The 13,637-nt window shown below is 31.8% G+C and overlaps 1 protein-coding gene across 1 annotated transcript; it reads left to right on the top strand.

Annotated features, from left to right (window-relative positions):
* Positions 1-8,329: 8,329 nt before the first annotated feature.
* LOC126704585 (jasmonate-induced oxygenase 2-like) lies at positions 8,330-11,307 on the top strand. Its single transcript, XM_050403601.1, has 4 exons — positions 8,330-8,359; positions 9,372-9,556; positions 10,356-10,683; positions 10,928-11,307. The coding sequence occupies exons 1-4, from the start codon at positions 8,330-8,332 to the stop codon at positions 11,162-11,164; spliced, it is 780 nt and encodes a 259-aa protein (XP_050259558.1). The 3' UTR covers positions 11,165-11,307.
* Positions 11,308-13,637: the final 2,330 nt, after the last annotated feature.

Here is a 13,637-nt window from a genome sequence, read left to right as displayed (position 1 = left end):
TAATAATTTGTATCTATTATAATTTAGATATATATATATATATATATATATATTTATTTATTTATTTTTCAAACAAATAAAAAGGACTATTATAGGGAAAAGACTTGGCTATAAGAAATTGTTATTAACGAAAGAAATGGGTTTATTTGACCATCAAAGAAGTCCATTGTGAATTTCAATTGTTAGGACATATGTGAATCATTGTTAGGAACATATGTTAATATAGAATTGGCTAATCCCTTGACAAAATGCACTTTACTTATAATTTGATAGATTTAGGATGTGTTTAATGCTTCAAGGAACAAAGTTTCAAGTTCAAGTGTTAAAGGCATGCAAGTTTGTCTAAGAAACAAGTGAAGAAGTGCTGGATTTTAAAACTTGACAGCTAGTATCTATCGAGGTTTAAAAAACTGTTTCAGCCTGATGCTTGATAGTTTCTCGATAGATAAGTTATCTGTCGAGGTTTATGAAAATCAGTTTTTTAGAGTTGATTTCACTCCAATCCGTGAATAGATGTTTGTGCTTTCTTTTCTCATAACCCTAAACATATATAAGGATTGTTTTAAAGGCCATCACAGCTAATGCAATTGAATGCAAAAGTTTTTCACAAGTATATTATGAATCGGAGACATATGCCCTAATTCATCTTTCTATTTAAGAAGCTGCTGTGTTTGTACAACGTAGAGTTTTGTAATTACGGAGTTTCGTGATCTTCATCGTGTGGATGAACTAAAGAACTTTGCAGCCAACATTTTTCTCAAGTTGGTGAATAAGTCACGTACTGGGATCCGCACATCGAATTGGTTGGTCACGTATTGGGAGTCGTGCATTAAAAATGAAAGATTATCATTGCAAAACATGTCAAATTGGGTATTGGGGTAATGGTTCAACTGTACGTCGGTATAAGGTACATGGATTCTTTTGCTTGTAACTGCTTGTTGTGATAATAGTGAATTCTTGAGAGTGATGACCTTAAAATCACCCAGTGAGGTTTTTGCCGTGTAAGTTTTCCCCATTCATAAACAAATCACTGTGTCAATTTATTTTCCGCTGCATATTAACTTAGTTGGTGATTTATTTGTGCTACCACACTTATTGCATGTAAATTGAATTAATTAATTAACTTGGCTAATTAATTAGTTAATTCATCATAAAGGATCAATACATTCTTGGCCTATCACCAATTGAGAAGACAAAAATCAAACCCACAAAAGTTACATGAGAATTAATTGGATTTTATAGATCTAATTAATGGAGAAGTTGTTTAGTGTTTGTCCCTGAAAAGCAAGTAAGAGGCGAAATTTAGGTGAACGGTGAACTTCACTCATGAAAAAAAATGAGGACTTATAAATAAGGAAGAATCTCATTAGATGAAGAGAATAAATATTGCATACCTTCTTCAAGAGAATAAAGCTAGTTGTATGAATAGTTTTTTTGAACACACTCCAAAACTATTTTTTTAAGACTCTAGAAGAAAGTTAAGTGAGGGTAGAAGCAGTTTTACTCAATCTAATAGGTGGGAGAGAAATGTAAGTTGGAAATAACTGTATTTGGGAAGGAGTAGGGAGTGGTGGTTCTATTTGTGTTCGTGGGATGAAAAGATTTTTTGTTTTTTAGAAATAGGAGAGAAGTTTGAATCTATTTAGGACTCTAGTGAGAAGTTATTTATTGTTAGTAAGTTTATACATGAATGAATTTTTAAGAAACTATTGTAAAATTTAGGATTTGAAATGAAGTAAACTGTTGGTTTAGTGTTTGCTACTTTTTAGGAAAAAAAATGTATTAAACGTGCGTGAGATATATTTTAATAGAGAGTGTGCTAATTTTAGGAAAAAAGTTTCTTTTGTAGTTGGTTTTTTTTTTTTTTTAATTTTTTTAATTTTTTATTTAAATTTGGTTGAATTACAATTTTAATCTCATTTTTTATTTTTATTTTTTAAGAATAAGGGTTATCTAATTAGATTAGGATATTTTTGATAATAAAAAAAGCAATAACTAACTTTCCAAATTCTCTTAATATATACAGATAATATAATATAATATATGCTATTATTGAAGTAATGATCAAGGGGTTGTTTGGTTAGTGAGTTTAAATAACAGTTTTCAATGTTTAAACAATATTATACGTATTTTTACAAACTTTTTTACCCACACGTATTTCCAAAAAATACAAACAACGTTACTAGAACAACGTTACTAAACGAGCCCCAAATGATTGAACACGTGTCATCATTTGGATAAATTTAATACAATTGGACACTGAACTCAATCCTTACCCATTCTCAATAAAGCTTTAAAAGGCATGCGGCTCCTCCTTCTTGATTCAAAGTCTCTCTAATGGAGTCCTATTAGCACAGTTCACTAATTTTGCTCATATAGCCTTTTAAGCTGCAACCTCATGGATAAGGACGGACCTACACTAGGGCAGAAGGGGGCCATTGCACCCCCCCCCCCCCCCACAATAAAAAATAAAAAAAAATTTTAAGATTTGCCCTTATATATATATATATATTTGTTTCTCTTCCTCTAAAATATTTAGATATTGACCTATAAATAAATAAATAAATAAATAAAATTCATGCCCCTTTAATAACTACAAAAACAAAATAAAAAAATATTTATGGACTAAACAAAAATCGCGCACAAAATAAGAAACACTTATTTTGTATGTTATACTTTGTTAATGTGTTTTATAATATGAAATGTTTGAAAAATACTTATTTTGTATGTAGTATTTTGTTGAATATGAAATAGATATTAGTTTTTATTTTCATAATTTTTTTTTTGGTTTTAAGCTTTGGCCCCCTAGGTATGAATCCTGGTTCCGTCCCTGCTCATGGACATAGTGTATGTCACTGCCAAAATGGATACATTTTCCAAGAGTGTGGAAGAAATGTCCATCAATAGCGAAGAACCACCACAAGAATACATTGTTAAAGATTGCAGCTTTGGATATTTAGAGTCTTTTGATCCATCACCAGGCTCAATTCCTATAATCGATATCAGCATGCATCTTCTCCCTACATGATCCTAAAGAAGTAGGGAATGAACTTGAGAATAGCTATTCTTATTGTTCCTAGGTATAATATTTCATAAAAGTACTTGGATTTATTTTAGAACCTGCTTATCTTTTCCTATATAAAAAGAAGGATTTATCATATCCTGAAAAAATAGCATGCGAAAGACTCAACAGTAAAACAGGATAGTTTATTAAATGTTGAAGAGAAAATTAGAAGAGGAGAGAGAGAGAGAACTATATAATCTATGTATTTATGTACGTATGATACATGTACAGAGGTCTCTATAAATGTACCAGAGAAAGTTGACTTGAGGGGCCTCTGATTATGCCTGAATCAAGAATGATTGTTATCCTTGATTAAGGCATAATATGGGGTTATAGGGTGAGCTTGGTTTAGCTTTTTGTAAAAGTGCATAATGAAAAAGTGGAGTTTGTTAAAAGTGCATAATGAAAAAGTGGAGTTTCAAAAAGCTGAGTGTTTGGTAAAAGCTGTTAAAAAGTGCATAATGAAAAAGCTGAGTGTTTGGTAAAAACTGTTAAAAAGTGCATAATGAAAAAGTTGAGGGATAAATTACCAAAAAGGACAATGTATATATAAGGGAATTTATTTCATACTTTTTTTTTTTTTTATGTGAGTTTATTTCATCTATTTCATATACTTACTAAAAGATAAAAATAAAAATAATAATAATATATTATTAGTATTATTTTAATAGACTCAATAGCAAAGGTTGATGTCTTTCTGATTTTCTATTTTCCCTAGTGCAATTAAGGGGTTCCTAAATTGTGAATACTGTATGTTTTCAGCCAATAAAAAAAATTAAAAAAAAAAAACTATAAATCAGACAAAAAATGAGCCAAGATAATTAGATGTAGCACAAAAGGAAAATGAAAATCCATAAAGAATGTCACCCCAGTCTAATGTACTATAAGGAAAAAACTTCATAAACAAACAAGGCCCAGAACTGTTCTGGTCAATCTCAAATGTCATTTCCTCATGCAGGTAAGAATTAAACGCAGCACATTTCATTTAGGGCCAATAATACCAATGGAATAGTAGATGATCATGGGTCCAACCCTGGATCCAAACAAGAAATCAAGTTGCTATTAAGAAAATGGAAATGCTCTCTATGTTAGAATGAGAAAATTAAACATGTAAGTGAAGATTAAAAAACTTAAATATTACATATTATTAAAAACATGTACAGATTATCAATGTAAAATTTGAAGCCACCCTCCGGTCACTTCTCAGCCTGTTTGTGCAAAAGAATATCGTTCACAAGGATAAAGCTTTGAGACTGCACATGAATCAGATATTCCAACTACTAGGTCCACCAAAACTTTCTCAGAAGATGTAGCTACCTATTTCCTGCAAAACCAGCAATGTTAGAGATTGATTGATTCCAAAAGATTTATTTATGTTTTTATTTTTTAAACATGATACTCATATATGAAGTCAGTGAAGAAGCAAAATAGACTCTGAAAATAGCTGCACCTTGCAAGAAATTAGAAATGATCCCTATATCAGTGACTAATTTTCTCGGCTCCCAATCCCAACTCAAAACAAAGCCCGTCACTTTTCCTTAACATTCAAATACTGAAAACCTATCATTAAGCCATAAATTGGGCATGTAATTGCCACATCAATCATGATATGAATCCAACTAAATCCAGCTGAAAAGGATAGCTTGTTTAAATTTCCTTTCTCCCAAACAATTAATTTAAACAAACTTCAGTACTGTTCTTATTCAACCGAACAGCTTATCGGCTTATCAGTCAAACTTATCATGCCTTACACAAAGTTTATGTAAAGCCACCAATTCCTAAATTTATGATAAGCCATCAATCATTAGAGCTATGGTTGCTAATCAAATTAGCATATTGACTAGTCAGCTTAATCTAATTCAGTGAACATGTTCACCATTATCTCGCAAAAACCACCGAATTTGACCAAGTCAATATCAAACAAATCCAAATTACTCAAATTCTAGTATCACATAGTCGGCTATTTCAGACTCACAAACTATACTCATTAAACACTTCATTATATATTAAAATAGCACACTCGGTAAAAAAAAAAAAAATTCAGATCAGTGTTAAACACTTCATTATATATTTTTACTAACTAAACACTTCATTATATATTCCAATCAGCAAAAACAAATAACACAACAAGTAAAGGAACAATACCCATTCATAGCAAGATCCGAAATTTTTTTCCCACGCTCGGTAAAAAAAAAAAAAAAAAAAAAAAAAAATTTCAGATCAGTGTTGGTACCTGGTGGTTTTTGGTAGCAGATCAGTGTTTTTGGTACCTGAGAAATCAAAACCCAGATCCATGAGAAATCAACCAAAGAACAGAGAAATCAAAACCAACTCAGGCCCATGAGAATCAACCCAGGTTCGGTCCAAATCAAAACAACCCATACCCATGAGAAATCAACCCAAAGAACACACAGAAAAATCATTACCCATAAAACAAACCACAATCCAAAACTACAGAAAGACAGAAAGACTTACGGAGAGGAAGAACAAGAAAGAAAGAAAGAAAGACTTACGGAGAGGAAGAACAAGAAAGAAAGAAAGAAAGAAAGAAGAAGAAGAGGAAGACGAAGCGGAAGAAGAAAAGGAATACAAAGAAAAAAGACAGAGAGTAGAGAGACTTACGGAGAGGGCAGAGCAAGGCAGAGAGAAGAGATGGAGGCGTCGTGCAAACTGCGAAGGGAGAGCAGAGATGAGAGATGAGGGGCGTGAGAGAAAGTGCTGGGTATTTCGGTATTTTTCGGGGTTGCAACGGTAATATACAAAACGCGCATAGCGCGTTTTCATTTATGGACCCCTGAGGGTCCATAATCCCTTCCGCGTTTGTCCTCAATTTTTTCTCAATGCTCAAAACGCAACTTTTATAAAAAAGTTACGTTTTGAGCTTACCAAACGTATTTTTTGGTTGAGCTTTTTTCAAAACGCCCTTTTTGAGCTAAAAAAGTGGGAACAAACGGGGTCATAATGTGATAAAACATGCATTTGAGCATGTGTCAAATCTCGGATATGTTACAGTTCTTTTTTTTTTTTTCATGATGTCCACTCTACCATGATTTGATGTGTAATCACTGAATCAATAATGTAATTTCGGACGGTAGCGTTGGCGGGGAAAGAAGAAAAAGAAGAAGTGGAAGACGTATGGGCAAAGGCCACACGGTCATTAGATCATTTGGTTCTTGTGGCGTACGTGTACCTTACTTGGGCCCACAATATGCGGTCCAATTTTCTTGTTTAAAGTAATCATCTGATAATTAATTAACTCTGATACAATTTATGGGGGGAGATAAAACATTTTGGCTACTCTCCTTGAGTAGTTAGTATAAGATATTAAAACACGATTAAATAATCCAAATGAATTAAGTCTAATGAACCATTTATTTATTTATTTATTTTTATTCCACTTGAGCAGGGACGGAACCAAGATTCATATTTGGGGGGTTAAAGCTTAAAACCAAAAAAAATTTATGAAAATAAAAACTAACATTTATTTCATATTCAACAAAATACTACCTACAAAATAAGTATTTTTTAAACATTTCATATTATAAAACACATCAACAAAGTATAACATACAAAATAAGAAACTCTTATTTTATGTACGATTTTTGTTTAGTTCATATTTATTTTTATTTATTTTGGTTTTGTAGTTAAAAGGACATTAATTTTATTTATTTATTTATTTTCTTGTAGGTCAATATTTAAATATTTTAGAGGAAGAGAGACAAATATATATATATATATATATATATATAAAAACAAATCTTAATAGTTTTTTTTTTTTAATGGGGGGGGTGTGAATGGCCCCCCTCTTGCATAGTGTAGGTCCGTCCCTGCACCTGAGACTTTACTAACACGTGTTTAGTGGGGATAGTTTAGCTGTTTTTTAGGAACTATTGTTGGCCCTAAATGGTTCCATCACCAGTGATCTGGGTTTCATATATTGTACAATGTAGATTGCAATCAACATAGGATTTAGAAGAAGTAACAGGGAAAGTTCAATAATTCTGAGTAGAAAATGACGGTTTTGTCATTTTATTTTCTAAAGCGTTGTGACTGTTAAAGTTGACGTTTCTTTGAACTGGGAGGTGAAATTTACTGGGTTTGGAATTATGACAATGGTTTTTCAATATCTCACTGTGCTTATGATCTGTTCTGTACTCTTCAGCGAGTTGATGGTAAAAGTATGGAATTGTGTGGTATTATGAATTTATGATGCTTGTTTAACAAAGTACATTTAGTAAAAAGCTAACTCGCCTCAACTATGGTAAAAAAAAAAAAAAAAAAAACTCGCCTCAACTGTAAAATGTTAGAGGAGGGGTTTAGTTGACCATTAACGTGGTTAGTAGATGGTAACTTGGTGTTTTTATTCTCAAGCTTTTTCTACTTTGTGAGGTAATTCGTTCATAGTTTTCATGTCCTTTTCTTTTCTTTCCATGTATATACATCGAAGTATAAAAAGCCAGTGGAACGAAAGCTTTCATTGAGCTATAAATCTTCTTGGTTGGTGTGATCATTATAGTAATCTAGCAGAAGTATAGAACGCGTGAGAAATATTATAAAGCAAAAGGATAAGCAATTTGCTGGAGCTAGTCTGAGCAAGTCACAAGAAAAATTAAAAAGGAGAGAGACAGAGAGACAATTTTGTCAATGGAATGAATATAATATAATACTCCATATGTATGCTTCACACATATTATAATCCAACGGAAAGTGAAGTTTGGAGCTAATTTATCTTCCTAATGGGTATGATCATTATAGTAATCTCCAAAGTGATAATATGATATACAGCAAACAGACGAGCAACTTGATTTGGCTAATCTCTTTTTGACCGACCAATTCATCGGGAAAAAAGTAGATAATAGTAAATCTTTTTTATCCATATGTATGTATATATGCATGCCGGCTAAGTATCATATATAATCAAATGGAAAACATTAAACTTTTCCGGCCATGGCGCCTTGTAATAAGGATGATTCAGACAAGTGGGTCTAAATTTTATACAAGAAAAGTATTTTAGAAATGAAATTAATCAAGTTAAAAGACAAAAGCAAAAAGACCCCCTTGGGCACATTATATTATAAGAATATTGTTGAAGTGATGATCAAAATGAGACATCTCTGCTTAAATATTAAGGCACTGAATAGCTTTAAAGGCATGTACCTCGGCCCCCTTCTTGATTTTAAAGCCTCTCTAGTGGAGTCCTACTTTATACATATTAGCATGGCTGACTAGGTTTGCTCCTATAGCCTTGTATATAGTTGTAACACCATGGACACAGTATACGACACTGACAGCATGGTTCTCCCTTCTACTAAAATGCACAAGAGTGTGGAAGAAATGTCCATCAATAGCGAAGAAGATTTATTTTGGAACCTCATATCCTGTAAAAAAAGCATGCAAAAGACTCAAAAGTAAATCAGAGAATCTATTAAATGTGGGAGAGAGAAAAAGAGAAGAGAATAGAGAGACCAAGAACTATTTAATCTTTGTATTTCTGTCTGTATGATACAGAATGTCTCTATAAATATACAAGAGAGGTTAATTTATGGGCCCAAATTATGTCTGATTAATCAAGAACAATTGATATTCCTTGATTTTGGGCATAATAAGGGATTATGTACAGAGAGGGTAATGCGATTAGATGCATTTGAGCATGAGTCAAATCTAGGATATGTAACAGTATTAAAACCATATTAAAAACCTCTATCAGTTGTTTCTCAAAAAAAAAAAAAAAAAAAAAACCTCCATCAGTTACGCCATGATCTTATATCAAAAACCTATTCATATATTCAAATTAAAGTCTTGTAATTTAATTAACACTTGTAATGTTTCCAACAAAAATATCTGTGGTTCAAATCCCCACTTCTTTAGTTATCGAATTATGATACAAGCACAAAAGGTCTCTATAAATATACAATATACAAGAGAAGTTGACTTGAGGGGCTTGATTATGCCTAAACCAAGAATAATTGATATTTCTTGATTCATGGCATAATAACGGATTATGTACCAGGAGGGTAATTTGATTAGATGCATTTGAGCATGTGCCAAATCTAGGATATGTAACTCAACTGACATCTTATGTTGTTTCCAACAAAAACATTCATGATTTAAATCTCCCTCTCTAACTATTGAATTGAATTGAAAAAAAAAAAAAAAAAAAACTGTGCTTGTTTGTACTTGAGTCTAATAGATATTTGAGTATTTATTTGGATTGAATAATATGTTTAGATCGGAAAAGAAATGAATCAAATTTGTGCATTTCTTTTTCTATAAGAACTTGTCTTAAAGTGTACCTTTTGAGCCTCAGGCAATAGGTCATGGAATTCCAAGTTCATTACTTGACAAGTTACGTGAAGTGGCAAGAAATTTTTTTGCACTTCCAGCGGAAGAAAAGCATAAGTACTCCCGAGCAGCTAATGAGGAAGGGTATGGGCAAGGCGTAGAAGTTTCGAAAAGCAAATCCTTAACTGGAGCAGTCGCCTATTTCTTAAGGTCTTCCCAGAAGATCAAAGAAGGCTCAATTTTTGGCCAGAAAATCCAAGTGATTTCAACTATGTTTTAATACACATTTTAAAATTTCTATATAGAACAATTTGTAATATTATAATGATGAAGCAGAACATGTCATATTACAATTTTTGTAATTTTATTTGAGTAATGTTAGGAATATTACAAATGTTACTATATATATAAACTTTGTAAATTGACGTGTTACAACTTTTAACTACAACGTATAAAAACCACCACGCATCCTTGGTGCGGTGATCACTCCATATGTAGAAGTGCTTGTGGGGTGTGAGGGGTAAAAGTCGGGGTTCAAATCTTTAGAAGGGAGTTTCACACACATACACATTTAAATTAGGTTAGAGTATAATTTCTATTTTATATCGAAAAACTACAACGTATAAAAAAGTAATTAAAAAAATTTAATTGTTATGTTATTAACATGGCACTAATCAGTCAATCACATTTATTATCACATTAATTTTTAAATATTTTCTAATGGACTTGGTTTAGGTCCAGTGTATCTAGTGTACTGGACTCGGTTATATGGTAACACGTGTCCAAAAGTAGATACATGTTATCATCTCAATGGGTCTAGTACTACGGGACACTGGACCTAAGTCTGATCCATTTCTACTAAAACAGGTAGTATTATTAACATTTTACTTTATTTTTTATCCTTTGTCTAGCATTTTTTGACTTAAGATTAATTAACATGGTGAAGCATTTCCATAGATAAAGTCCTTTTTCATATTGTTAGTGATTGGTCCTTTATTTGATTTTACAGAGATATTTTACATGAATATGCTGTGAAGTTGAAGGGTATGATGGATATACTCTTTAAGGCCATGGAAAAGTCTCTGAATTTGGTAGAGGGCATCTTCTCAAGCCAGTTTGGAGACAACTCACAACTCCATGCTAGATTTAACTTCTATCCACCTTGTTCTAGGCCTGATATGGTTCTAGGCCTCAAAGCTCATTCAGATAGATCAGGAACCACAGTTCTCTTGCAAGATGATGAAATAAGAGGCCTCCAAATTTTCAAAGACGACACATGGATTAACATTCCTGTAATTCCTCATGCTCTTTTTGTCAATCTTGGCGATCAAATGCAGGTATGTCTTATTAGTCAGTTGGAGAGAGTCACTTAGCAGCGCTTAAGCAAGTTTTGCAGGCAAGATTAATGTTTCACCTTCATACCAACTAGGATGATATTCAATATTTAGGAATATTTAAACTAGTAAAGATTCATAATACTGACATGTTATAAGTGCAATCAATTATATGCACTAGCATGTCTAACCTATGGAAGAAATTTACAATTTTGATATGTAGTTTGTTGTATATGAATTCATGCAGATAATGAGCAACGGAATTTTCAAGAGCCCACTGCATAGGGTGTTGACTAACACAGACAAGCTGAGGATATCTGTGGCGATGATTAATGAGCCAGAGCCGGATAAAGAGATTGGACCTGTGGACCAATTGATAGACGAGAAAAGGCCAAGGTTGTATAGAAATGTGAAAAACTTTGCTGCTATCAACTACGAATGCTTTCAGAAAGGGAAAGTAGCACTCGAGGAAGCAAGAATTTAAATTTTTTTTTCCTGCTTATCTATTCTGGTATTGAAGAAAGTTGATGGTTGAGAGTATAGAATCATTTGGTATTCTGCTGCTTACTTTAAAATAAAGCATATATATTGGATCTTAATCTACATCTCTATGAATGTCAGAAGTGGCTTTATATCACTTAATTTCTGGTATGTACGTAAATGACAACTCAAAGAATGAAGTGAGTTTTCTCTCGTCTAGTTTTTTCAACTTTGTGATCGAAATGGTTTACGTTATGGGTTGAACTCGTTGGACACAAACTATTTTACACAATTTGTGTGTAATAAACATTATTCGTAAGTTTTTTTATCCCAAAATTCCTTGTTTTATACTATAAATTTATGCTGATATATATTAACACTGGCTATAGGTCTTTTTCTTTCAAAACGTGGAACTGAACTCATATTACTGTGAAATCTAGGGTTAATATTCCTGAACATCTTTTGATGTCATTAAAGGATAATGTGGGATCTTATTTGCCCTTTTGTGGTGAAAATAATCAAAATATCATTTTGGGCCTTATATTTTTTTGGTCACTATCAATTTGGTTTCTATATTTAGATAATAGTCAATTTGGTCCTTTTTTTTTTTTTTTTTCTTTTTTTCAATTTTCAGTCATTTCTATAAGTGAATTGACGGTAGGGATCAAATTGATTGCAAGTTGAAAATAAAGGCGATCAAATTGGATACTATCAAAATGTAGGGACCAAATTGAGATTTTAGCTCTTTTTTTATTTGAAAAAAATAAGGAAAATTTTAATTGGAGCTATAAATTTTCTTGGTTGGTGCGATCATTATAGTAATCTAATAGAAGTATAGAGCATGTGGTAAATATAGACAAAAATATAAATTACACTTTTAAGTTTGGTTGATTGTCATTTTGGTTTTTTAAAAAGTTTACATTTTTGTCATTTTGATCTCGTAAGTTTTCATTTGAATATAATAAAAAGTTTGGTTGATTGTCATTTTTGTTTTTTAAAAAGTTTACATTTTTCTCATTTTGATCTCGTAAGTTTTCATTTGAATATAATAATCCATATGCATGCGGAATAAATAATATTTTTATTCTATATTTTATTGAGAATCACCAAATAAATATTATAATCCAACGGAAAGCAAAGTTTGGAGCTATGGAATGATCAATATAATACTAATCCCTAACATGATAAATATAATCAAGCTGCCCATGTTTTGATTTCATGGTCTTTCAAAAACAAATATTCAAGTTTGTTTGTTCTTAAGTTTGCCCCTTATTATTATTATTATTATTATTATTATTATTATTATTATTATTATTTTATGATGTATTAGCTCTTGAACAAGAAGCTAGAATTTTGATTTTTTAGCGGTTGTTTATGGTTTTTTTGTTAATAAAATTGTTGCTTATCAAAAATAATAAAGCAAACAAACAAGCAGCTGGATTGAGCTAATCTCTTTCTTACCAATTTATCGGGAAAAAATTTGCTACTAGCTTATCTTATTGATCCATGCATGGTTTTGAAATCTGGACCGGACCATAAGGTCCAACCCGGTTAACCGGTTAACTGTGAACCCTTCATTTTTGCGGTTCTTTTAACCATAAGAACCTCTCTATGCCAAAAAAGCATGGATGCGTGCGAACTGTGGTCAAACCGCATGGTTCGTAGAATCGTGAACGGTTCTCGTGGTTCCTTTTTGTTTCGGCCCATTCCGGCCAAAATTAAAGATTCGGCCAACATGAACTATTTATTTTTTAGATCTTGAATAACGGGATTTGTAAGGAAAAAAGGAAAAAAAAAAAAAAAGGAAAAAAAAAAGGAAAAAAAAAAAAAAAGAACTAGAGAAGAAGAAGATAATGAAGCAGGGTTTGTGGCCAGTTGAAGCAGTAGGTTGCCAACACAATCGCCGATCACGCCTTCGTCTTCTGTTGCTACTTCTTCTCCTTCTTCTTCTCTTTCTTTTGTTCATCTCCATTAGTCTATCATTTCCTCTCTTTTTCACTGAATATACTACTATGTGTTTCTCTTTCTTTCTTTTGTATTCTTTTTGAATTCCTAAGCCCTTCAAGTGGCTAGCATTGGAAATGATGAAAGGTTTTAATATTTTAATAAAAGAAAAAATTTTCAGCCATTAGATTTAGATCTTTGACTAATATTACATGCACAAACTATTTTGCAACATTTATATAACATACTGATGTGACCAACTTTTTATTGGTTTTCATCTAAGGACATCATTAATATCACTTTTTTATTTACCAATAATCACTCACTACATCAGCAGTTTGTAAATTTTTTTGTAAAATAGTTTGTATTTCTAGCATTATTCTTAAATCTTTTTTCAGCTTAGCCCAACATGATGTGACGTGCATTGATAGATGCAATAAATATTTTAAGTATTTTTAAGAGTAATGTTAGTATCACAATATTTTATAAAATTTTTTGCTATAATTTGACACATGACAAAATGTGAGTAATGA

Source organism: Quercus robur, chromosome 2 (genome assembly GCF_932294415.1).
Source record: "Quercus robur chromosome 2, dhQueRobu3.1, whole genome shotgun sequence".
NCBI lineage: Eukaryota > Viridiplantae > Streptophyta > Magnoliopsida > Fagales > Fagaceae > Quercus > Quercus robur.
This window is presented reverse-complemented; position numbering and strand designations above follow the sequence as displayed.